At 39.6% G+C, this 11,705-nt stretch overlaps 1 protein-coding gene across 7 annotated transcripts in view; it reads left to right on the top strand.

The window, feature by feature from the left end:
- Positions 1-11,705, top strand: part of ELAVL4 (ELAV like neuron-specific RNA binding protein 4) — a 149,284-nt gene that overhangs the window by 89,592 nt on the left and 47,987 nt on the right. For 6 of the 7 annotated variants that reach the window (XM_012639383.1, XM_012639385.1, XM_012639380.1 and 3 more), the window contains exon 2: positions 11,189-11,429. In XM_012639383.1, coding sequence (XP_012494837.1) covers positions 11,189-11,429 — 241 coding nt within the window. Of the gene's footprint in view, positions 1-8,868; positions 8,878-11,188; positions 11,430-11,705 lie in introns of those variants that run through there. The other variant, XM_012639386.1, reaches the window with a different exon arrangement.

Below are 11,705 nucleotides of genomic sequence, written 5' to 3'. Positions count from 1 at the left end.
TCATTGTGTGTACTTTTGGTCTAGAGAATTTTGGATTCTTTTCTGAGTTTCATAATGGGTCATTGGGTCCAAGAATATGAACATAAAGTACAGAAAGCATGTGCTAGTTTATATTTCCACTGATAATGATAAGAAATATATAAATACCTTAAAGCACCTTAAAGCTGGACAGTTGTAAACCTTGAATTTTTGTTTCCTTTGTAAACATGTTGCCCACAAATAACTCAAAGACATTCTTCTCCCAGCCCAGGTCTGAATTTCTCACCAACACTGATTTGGTGGAGTCCAATTTTCTTGCTGCCCCTTCCACCCTGCCGGACAATGTCCCACCCAGGAGGGTGTCCAACTGGCTCCTCTCAGAGGTAGTTTAAGGGATAAAGTTCTCCTATCAAGTCAAAAATTTCCTTTTTTCTAATATTTCTCTCTTATTAAAAAAAAGAGAGAGAGGCAGTGAAGGGAGAAATTAACAATAAAGTTTCAAGTGTGATAAAGTAATTTTCAATTTTAAAACTACCCTATCAACATGACATTCAGGATCTTTTTACAAATGAACACATAGATATATGAGGATGTGTGAATTGTCCACGGGTATAATTTACCATGGCCACATATATATTTAATAAATTGGGGTGCTGAGAACTGTTTTATTTCACTCAGTATCTTTAGCTTTAGCTTCACAATGGCTCATATAATCTCACTTTTGAATTGCACAATTGCAAGAGCCGTTGGCATTCTACAATTTCCCTTAAAAAAGAAAAGGCTTCTTTACACAGATTTTTCTAGATACTAGTTCGCTCTACTCCCCTTCACTCTGCCCATCCTCATCCTAGCTATATTAAGAAAACAAATGTTAATTTTCAAAATAAAATATATTTCTATGTGGATTTCTGAAGAATTTAATCTGAATGTGCATAAAACTTAAATTCAGAGACATGACCTAACACCTTAGATCATGATATATATGCAGAATAGCACACTGCTTTTGACAGCTAAATCGTGATGAGTTTGCTCACACTCTCAGCCACTGGGCAGGCATTTTATAAATATACAATACTTATGTTTACGTGGATCATGCCATTGGCTATTATTTATGCATTTAATCAGAAGATAAGTCCGACTTAATCAGTTTGTGGGCAGTTTTTCAAATGATTCATTAACTGTTCTTTGTATGGAAGATGAAGATAACATATTTACCATCACAACTGGTTCCCATCCCAACAGGTACCCACAGCTTGTTATTAAGCATTTTGACTATTTTGTCCACATTAAACATTCAAAGTCCAGGGGGGCTTAGGTGGTAGGATGGGGAAGAATTGTTTTCCAATTGATTTTTTTTATTAGAGCTCATATTTTTTCAGGAAGCCTGAGCTTGCCCATGAAATTGTATTTATGTTAAAATACAAACATTTGTCTTTTTCAAATCTGACTTGAACAAAGAAAGCTTATTGAAAGTTTGAGATCGTGTTTATTAGTTAGTCATTTTGGAAAAGACGACTGAATTGTGGGGGATGAAAGAAAGATCCCCTTGCCTTTACAATGAACTGGAGGATCAAGCTGTCCCTCAGCTCTGTGGAGTTTGCTGTGAAAGTCAGTTAAAAACAAATACCTAGAAGTTCTACCAGGACTGCATCAGGATGGACACACCAGGAAATTGTTTTAGGCCCAAATTGAAGCTGTACAGAAATACTGTATGCTGTAAAGGAGGCCAGTTTTTATTTAGGAGGGGAAATGTGTGCTATGTGTCTGGGGAAGAAGATTAAAAACTTGGATTTCTGTGAATTTGAGAATAATGCCTAAGAGAAATTAAATTTTGATTATGCTTTTCATATCCATGCTGGCCCTGCTATTTTAAGTATTAATGCTTCTTGTTCTCTCCAGCGGCTGCTGATTTTTTAAAAGCCCTGAATACCACCACTGAGAATACTTTGACATTCCTGGTGTTCATCTCCAGAGCAGAAGATGCTGTTTCAAAGGAGGGATGCCTCAAGCTTACCTCACTGTTACAAATAGTCATTTGTTTAGGTAGGCATTTAGACTGGAACAGGACTGTCAGTTCAGTATCAGAACGAGTGGGATTAGTCTGACTGTATTCAATTTATGTGCTTTTGGTGAGGAGGGGAAGTCATTAGAGAAATTCTGGAGGGGATTGCTTAAAAGAAAGGGGCGTATACAATTGATTTTAATTAAGTATTTGTTTACCTGGCCTCTCTGCCATCCTTCCAGCTTGAACCCTCTACAGGCAGGGACCAAATTATTTTTGTTTCCCTACCTTCTAGAAGAATGCCTTGGCCTATAATAGCGTTCAATAAACTTGTGTTGAATTGAATACACTTGTTTTAAGGATATGCTGAGAATTTATTACCACATAACTTGCTAGAGTAAATAGGTCTTTCAGGTTATTTGTGCATCTGCCCAAAGGTATTATTAAGCTGTCAGCATGTTTTCCCTGGTTGGAATTAAATATTTTTTTCTAGAGTTTTCTAGTCACCCTCCAGCAGAATCTACAGAAACATGACATGAATGGTTTGGGGGGACATGAGTGCCATCTTCAGCCACAGTCCTCTGGTCCAGTGGTCTTTATGAGTCATCGCCTATAGTTGGTTGGAGGGGTGGTATTCCCAAATTCCCTTTTCCTGGAGTGATCGGATCATAAATCTCAGCCCCTCCTCTTGGGCTCCATTAATAACATGTGTCTCCTTCACCATTGAATCATAACAAGGAAAGTGTTGCATTTAGAAAAAAATGTTAAACTGAATGGACTTGAATGAATTAAAGCCTCTTGAATAGATGGAGGGCAGAGTATAGATTTTATGAGCTGATGTAAGAAGCTTTAAAGAAAGATGAAATTGGGGGGTTGTAAGGACATTTTTAGTATCTTTTAAGGAGCAAGAAGAGAAGTGAGGAATTATTCCTAAAAATAATATCTGTCTTCAGAAACGCAGAGCCTGCTGTTTAATTTTCTAACTTTGGGGATTTATTTTCCAGGCTTTTGAAAGGCAGGTGAGACACAACAGTCTGCTGGGCTATTGCGTCCACCGGAGTCTAATGTACTGCGTGTCAGAATTTTATGCGGGTTAAGTGGGAAATACCTACAAAGAGAATTAGGACTTTTATTTTTGTTCTGATGAATAATTAAAATCTATTTCTTTAATGGTTCAATTCAGCGACTTCCCTTGGTAAACATTATTCTTCACGCTCTTGAGAGCGCTTGTTCTATTACATAAGGGTTAGCCTTTACACGTAAAATTTTCAAAAGTCCTTCCAACATCGTAAAAGAAAACACCTTTAGATACTGATTAAAATATTTAATAAAATGTGTGTGTGTGTGTGTGTGTGTGTGTGTGTCCCAGATGTACACACCTGAGACATGTTTGCAATCAGTATATTCTTTTAGCATCTTTCTAGTTTCTAGGATTACTGACATTTAAAGGGGGCTGAAAGGACAGGGGGAGAGTATTTGTAAAAGAAACATCATATTCCTGTGACGACCTTTGGTTCTTTCCTCTTGATCCTTTTGCCTGAATGGAGCAGTGAGACTACACCTCTACGAGAAAACCAGGAATTGAGGACTGCCAAGAGTGTGGTGATAGGTATACAAGGGGCCTGCATTAGGCTCGGATGATAAATGTCAGTAGTGAGTTTCTGCATCAGGGCAGGTTCCTGTAATGTGAAGTTGTAACCTTTTATTTGCCTCATGAAGTAGATCCTGAAACTAGGTTTATGTTAAGATACATGAATACAAAACAGTACAGTTTATTGTTAAATTGCCATTTTTGTGGGAAATATTGGGGCAAGGACACAATATGGTGTGGCTGGCAGGATTGGTGAGGGTACTATGGCAGCACCCTTGATGTGGCTTTCTGGGGCCTAGAACAATGATTCTTTTCAGTTGTGAGGTGGAGAATCAGTCCTGTAACTCTAGCCCGATTTCCCCCAAACTTGAGCAAATTAAAGTGTTGTGAAAGGTGGCAGATGGAGGGAGGTATAAGGAATTCATGAGCCAATGGAAGGAATATTAAAGGGGTAAGCTGGGCACAGTGGCGTGTGCCTGTAGTCCTAGATACTCAGGAGGCTGACGCATGAGGATCCCTGGAGCTCAGGAGTTTGAATACAGCCTGGGCAACATAGTCAGATCCTGTCTCTTAAAAAAAAAAAAAAAAAATTAAAGGAGGCTTTAAGTACATTTTTAGTACTTAAGTACACTTAGAATTTTAGAGTGATCTTGCTTGATACACTTCAAGGACTTTCCTGGCCCCAGGACATGCTTTTTCCTCTGACATAGGGACCTTTCAGCAATACTTATTTGTTTGATTAATAAGTAAATAAATTCTGAGAGTAAGAAATTATATGAAAAGAGTGATTTGGGAAGGAAGGAAAGGTTTTACCTTTGATTATATTGCTACTCAGCTTTTCTCGTCTAACTCCAACCTAGTTTCTTAGATACTGGTTTTTATCTTTCTCCTTGTTCTCATCTAATGATATTAACATCACTATTATTTGTGGAGGGATTCCCACCAGGAGTAGTGCTGAGTGCTCCATGTACATTATCTCATTGTCTTCATGACAATTCATTGAGGGGGAGGTGCCTTTATTATTCCCTTTCTCATACCAGTAAGACCAAAGCCTGCCCTGAACCCGCAGGTTCTACTGTCTCCTTCTTGATGACTCATTAAACGGGGCTGAGATGAAGGTATGGAGGGGCTCAGTGAGGGTGACGGGCACTATATGCTCCCAGCATGCTTAACTAACAGTTCTCAGCTACCCTGGTATGGGGAGTGGAGTGGTAAGTGGAGGAGGTGGGGTAAGGCAGGATTCTAAACTTTTCTATCAAGAAGTAAAAACAGTTTCAGTCTACACAGAGGTGCTCCAAAAATATTGCAGGCTTGAATGGGAAGAATCAAATTGGGGACTTTCAATGTCGAGATAATAGATTGGCTTTAGTGTATGTAAAATGTTTTATAAGCGTACATGTTTCTGGGGAGAAAGGGCCAAGGCATTCAATAGTTTTTCTGGTAGATCCATGCCATTCAACCCTCCTGCTTGAATGAATACTTCTTAAAATCTGTATTTGACAGAGAAACAGAAAGTAGAATGGTGGTTGGCAGGAGCTAGGGGAAGGGAGGAATGGGGGAATGAGGAGTTATTTTTTAATGGGTATAGAGTTTCAGATTTGCAAGATGAAAAGAATTCTGGATGGTGGTGATAGTTGCAAAACAATATGAAAGTACTTAATACCACTGAACTGTATGCTTAAAAATGGTTAAGATGGCAAATTTTATGTTATGTGTACTTTATCACAATAAAAAATTGAAAAAAGAATATTCATTTGAAATAGTATCTACATGTGTGCCTGGCACTTAATAGGTGCTCTGTAAGTGACTGGCTGTTTACCTGTTCTGTCCTCTTTTGTTATATGTAAAATGAGTATAATATTAATACATTATTGGCTTGTACTTCACGGGGTTGCTTGTGGGATCCAGTGAGCTATAGGACATGCAAGGACTTTGATTCATTCAACAGTCCTTTATCCAGAACCTACCAATTTCAGGCCTTGTTCTACATCCAGGAGATACTGTAGTAAGCAAAACAGATGTGATTTCTGTGCCATGGACCTTAGCGTTCACGTCACCATTCTTTATGAACTGTAGAGTGCTGTACACAGGAAGATATGGGGGTAGACATGTCTCTACACCTCTGTTTAAGTGCATTTCTATGATACGACTACCGTTCACTCCCTCTCTCCCCACCTCCTGCTCGAAAGGAGAGGTAAATCCTCATCCAAATGACCATGCCTGCATTGTCACAAAAGTACACAAGTGAGGTAGTCTGTAGACCTGGGCTCCAGTCCCATTCTGTCTCTAACTAGTAATGTGACTTTGGGCAAGTCATTTCCCCTTTATTGTCCTCAGTTTCCTCATCATTAAAATTATGGATTTGGGCTCCCCAGTGATCCCCACTGTTCTCTGATATCTGTTTGCAACCACACTGTAAACTCAGTAATGCCCTATTCCTTGTTGTTATCTCTGTATCCCCAGGGCCTGGCACAGTGCCTGGCACACCAGGGATCCACCTCTGTTCATCCAACAAACCCAGATCTAGCCCTAGTGGAAATAAACCCTTTCTTTATGTGCATATGATCTGACATCCAGGAAGTGTTACAGGCACCTTGGGTGGATATAAGGACGCTGGATTGTGGCAAGGAAGGTGTCATGAAAGGCAGAGAGGGTTGGCTTTTTTGTGGGGGGCGGAGCACCCTGAGAAGGTTGGCCCAGCTTCTGCTCCTTACCTCCCCTTTGCATAGATAAACGGCCCCAGTGATGATCTGGCAGCTGCACGTCTGAGGCCTTCCCTCTTGCTTTTGTTGTATATTTTGCAGAAAAGAGTGGAAGGAGGGGTGAGGTTAATGTGTTGAGTGTGAGTAATTAGTCATTCAAACCATCGACATTTACAATGACAGGATTTGAGTGCCTACGTTATTATGCGCTGTTCTAATAGTTTATCCCTGAAATTTTCTGCCTGTATAATGTTTCTTAAAATATATCACAGGAACATAAAAGATTTAATGTAGTGCTTTGTACAACCATTAGAGTTTGAAGTCAACTGAACCTCCTCAATTCTCTATCCTGGATGCTGACTGTAATTCTGTTCTTAATTGCCATTCAGAATGGGAAAGGAGGGCAAGTCAGGGGTTTGGAACCTGGTCAGCTGCAAAGTTGGCTGTGAGACCCACACAGAATGTTTCATTAAAGTACATATGCACACTTGAATAACTGATATATTTATTTGCAATGAAAATTGTGCTGTTGGAATATCAAAGGTGTTAGCCTGAGGAAACAAGTGTTCTGATTTTGCCCAGTCAGCCTCTGTGCTTATTGGAGGATGTGCTTCACCAACATACATCTTTTCTACCTCTGGTCTGTCTCCCAAGTAGAGAGTACAGGTGTCCTCTCTTTAAGATCTGTCATGTCCCTTAAAATGCTGTAGTTTCATATTCGTGCATTCAATATCTTTGCATCTTGGCAACTTCTCTTATTTTCCAGACGATGTTTTAAAATCCTACCGATTCACTCACATGTCAGATTTTATTCCGACATATTACATTTCTGATTTTTTTTTTTTAACCTATGTTGCGTCCTGGGAGGCATCATTAAGACCAGTGAGGGGTCTTATTATATAATGTATATTAACACATTTGCAAATTTTTATTGAGAAAGTTCAGTGTGTGTATGTGTACATTTGCATCAGTTCTTTCTGGATACACAAAAGGATAACTGTGTAGTATGTGTGCAGAGCAAAGAAAGCTCTGTCTTCATTGAATGAGAATGACATGACCTAATTTATAGATGTGGTCAGTTGAAGTAGCTCAGTAGTGAATATTGCATCTCATGGCTCATTTTTGAAGGTTTGAGCCCAGCTGGGGTTATCTAATCTATAGATAGGGCTCAACTCCAGGAGTGAACATAAATTAGAAATCCACATAAGATATAAGGAGATCCACAATGCTGATGGGACGACTGAAATTACTTTGCTGCAGGCTTGTTACTTCCTAGGCTTTTCTGGAGCAGGTGGACCTGTGAGATGTTCACGTGGACAAGTGCTCGCTTTCACCACGTGTCTGTGAGGTGAGCATCCAGTGAACAAAAGATGAATCTGGCCATCAGGTGACTTTAAACAGCTTTGGGCCCAAAGAATCTCATCATGCTTAGATGTGACTTACATACTCCATTATTAGCACCAAAAAACCTGCCTCGGTGCAGAATATTTTCTGGGCGTTTGTAAGGGGAGCCAAAAGAACAGTAACCTGAGAAAGGTGGAGAGCAGAGAAGAGGATCTATAGATTGTGGGACAGTTTTTGGTTTTTGCTTTGTTTTGGTTTTTTGCCATTAAATCAAAATGTAGTAGTTGGGCAGCTTTGTGGTTCTGCCAGCTGGGCCTCCTGAAATGGATAAATTCTGAATTTCAAGTTCCTTATTGAGCTGGCAGTGCTTCTTGTGTTTGTTGCCTGGACACCTAACTCAGTGAAGCAGTGAGACAACACAGCAAATAGAGGCTCTGCACAGACCCAGGAGGCCCGACAACGGTTTGGCAGAGCTGAAACCTGCCTCCCAGCCAGGAGCTGCGCTGATGCTCTGTAACATCCTCTCCATTAGCATGCCTCCCTCCCCTGGGCCCAGCCCCCTGATTCTGTTCCTGGACCCTTGCCTCAAGGACAGAGCAGCTGAATAGGCTTTGCTGTGTACAATTTCTATCCATCATGAAGACAGCTTGATTTAAGATTCTTCTCAGAAGCTTTTCGCTTTCTCCTTGCTGTCTGGACCAGCCTTCTAGAATTCTACAGTTGACCTGAAGCCAAGAAGAAAGTTCTGGTGATGGGAGAAGTGGAGCCACTTAAGTTACTTACGTGATGGTAAAGAATCTTAGACACTCCCCACCCTCTTTAATCCACTTTATCTCCCTGGCTCCTCTTGAGACTTTATGTTTTTCTTATGGTTTCATTATCCATTTGTGACTATTAGAAGAGGAAACAATGAGAGTAACTCTCACCTATGTGGAGATGATGAGGAATAATAGTTATAATGCCTCTAAGCACTTTGTGTTTTAGAGACTTGATATATATGAGCTCTCATCTGGGAGATAATCCTGAAAGGGCAGGCTTTCTCCTAGTTTTACAGAAGAGGAAACCAAGGCTCAGAGTATTGAAGTAACCTGCCTGAGATCACATAGCTAATATGTGGTCGAACTAGGATTTTAAGTCAGCTATTGTCTGGACTCAAAAACTCATTCCTTTTTTACTATGCGACTCTGCTTCAGATAAGAAAATAAACAAAAACAAAAACAAAATAACAAACTCCAAACATTGATGAGTATATGGAGCAAGTGGAACTTTCCTACTGTGCTGATGGGAGTATAAAGTGGAACAACCACTTTGAAAAACTGTTGGCAGTATCTACTGAAGCTGAACATACATACACCCTATAACCCAAAAAACAGAACCCTAGGTCTATCCCCAACAGACACGTGTGCATATATGCACCAAAATGCATGTACATAAGGTTCATAGCAGATTATCTGTAGTAGTTCAAACCTAGAAGCAATCCAAACATTCATCAACAGATAAATAAAATGTGATATTTCCATATAATGAAATTCTCAATAGCAGTGAAAAACAACCTACTGCTACATGTAACAACACAGATTACACTCATAGTGACATGAGTGAGAAGGCATAAAAGAGTATGTATTGTATGATTCCATGAATATAAAGTTGAAAAACAGATAAAACCAATCTATGGACTAGAATTCAGAAAAGTGGTTACCTTTGTGGTGGGGGTAAATGAGGGGGGTGGGGACATGAGAAAGGGAGAAAGGCTTCTGGGTTGCTAGTCATGTTCTATATTGTGATCTGAAAGGTGTTTACCCAGATGTGAGCTGTGTCCACTAGGTAAACATTCTTTGAGTTGTACCCTTAAGATTTACACATTTTACTAACATGTATGTTATATTCAGTGAAAATGTCCATAGAAAATTCTCTGAGCAGCCAAATGGTAATAATAATGGAAGCTACAAGTTATCAGATATCTGCTAAGCCTTGGTTTCCTCATATATAAAATGTAGAGAATGTTAGAATATGCCTCATTGCCTTCTTGTGAGGAGACAGTGAGAGAAATCACATCAGATAATTAGCAGAGTGATTTCAATAAATATCAATGATCATGGTTATGTTATACCACTATCGAAGCACTTTATCTGTATGGTATCCCTGGATCCTTCTCACTGCTTTGCAAGGGAGGTGGCTTTGTTCCCATTTTTCAAATGAGGAAAACTGAGGAACCTAGAGTTTAAATCCCTTGTCCAAGGTTACACAACTAGCAAGTGACAGAGCATGATTCCGTTTCCAAGGAGTTGATGATTGAATTCAGAGGAGACAGAATCTATATCATGATGGACAAGTAGGGGATAGTGATAAGATAGAATGGGGAGGTGAGACTCATGGGCTGCATTGGAGCCAGGAAACCTGGGTGCAGGCCCCACTTTCCTGTGATGACAGAGAAGTCACTGATGTCTCTGGACTTCATCTCAAACATGAGAGTATTGAACTAGATTTTGCTCCCTCCTTCTGGCTTTGTGATTTTGTGATTCTCCATGTTTATCATCCCATACAGGGCATCTTCATGACCTGACTCCACGAGCTTAAACCCACTTCCCATCTAACGCCCTGTTCTAGCATCTTCTCAGCACTTTCCCTGAATCCCCCTATCCTGTTAGCAGCAGTGGTTGCTTCTCTACTCCATGCCCATTGCCCTACAGCAAGCTGGTTACCTGTTTATGCCCTCTACAGACTATGAGCTCCTTGAGAATAAGGACTTTTATTCATTCTTTATTCCCATGCATGCTGCCTGGAACAGTTCACACATCCAAGGAAATCTCTGTTTAACTAAATATTTAAGTCCAGAGAAAATCCTTTTAGAGTAATGTGTGAGAGAACAGCTTTAGGCAGTGCAGGACCTGAGGTGAAGACATAGAGAAAACTTTTCCTTCATGATTTTTGTTTTATTAGAGATCTGGGAGAAATACTTACAGAGTGGCTGGATAAAAAAATCATTAGATGACTTTGCAGTCCTCAGCATGTACTTACGAAATCTGAAGTTTGATCAGTGATTAAGCATCAGTGAAAATCTAAACCCATCCCATATGGAACAACCCCACTTAATTTAATGTCATTTTACTTATGAGATAGTTAATAAACAGGTACTATATTTGATCTTGTGAATGTAGCCCTCTATATTTAGCTTTTTCAGCTTTAATGGAACTATAATTTTAATCATGATTATTACTTTACATTTTAATTATAATTTGGTGTGGCTTAAGTATACATTTCTGAGAGTGATTGTGTAATGAAAACAGGAATTAGCTTTTCATTAACAAAATAATGGAAGAGTTCCCACTGCATTCTAGTCTGTGTTCACTATCTAAGGGCTGGCCTAAAAATAGAAAGGGGAGTTTAACATTTTGGTTAAAAACATGCTTCTAAATTGGCTGTGTTCACAACCCAGTCTCTTTTGCTCCATTTTGCTTTATCTTGTTCTCTTTCTTTTCAAAAAACAAAATAAAATAAAATCTTAAAAGAGACTTTAATTGTGTCTGATATTTCAAAAGCCTTCTTTTTATTATTTTTATTTTCATTTAGATAATTAGCACCATGGAGCCTCAGGTGTCAAATGGCCCGACATCCAATACAAGCAACGGACCCTCCAGCAACAACAGAAACTGTCCTTCTCCCATGCAGACAGGGGCGACCACAGATGACAGCAAAACCAACCTCATTGTCAACTATTTACCCCAGAATATGACCCAAGAAGAATTCAGGAGTCTCTTTGGGAGCATTGGTGAAATAGAGTCCTGCAAACTTGTGAGAGACAAAATTACAGGTATGCTTTTCTTCAATATTCTAGACGTGGGATTTGCAGCTACATTATTCCATTATGCAGACCTTAGCAGAAATACACATGCATGATGATGCATCTGAGTGTCTGCATCATGTGCCCTGGTGCAAGATTGTGTGGATACACAGTCATAAACTCACACCACACACATGTGTATACACCACATAAAACCATGCCGTGGATTGGTAGGACTGGGAGGCAGGTGAAGACTTTGGTGCTTCTTCAACTTTATGTGAAATGACCCTTTGGTTTTATCCTCTT

The sequence above is a fragment of the Propithecus coquereli genome, unplaced genomic scaffold, assembly GCF_000956105.1.
Source record: "Propithecus coquereli isolate 6110/MARCELLA unplaced genomic scaffold, Pcoq_1.0 Scaffold14, whole genome shotgun sequence".
NCBI lineage: Eukaryota > Metazoa > Chordata > Mammalia > Primates > Indriidae > Propithecus > Propithecus coquereli.
This window is presented reverse-complemented; position numbering and strand designations above follow the sequence as displayed.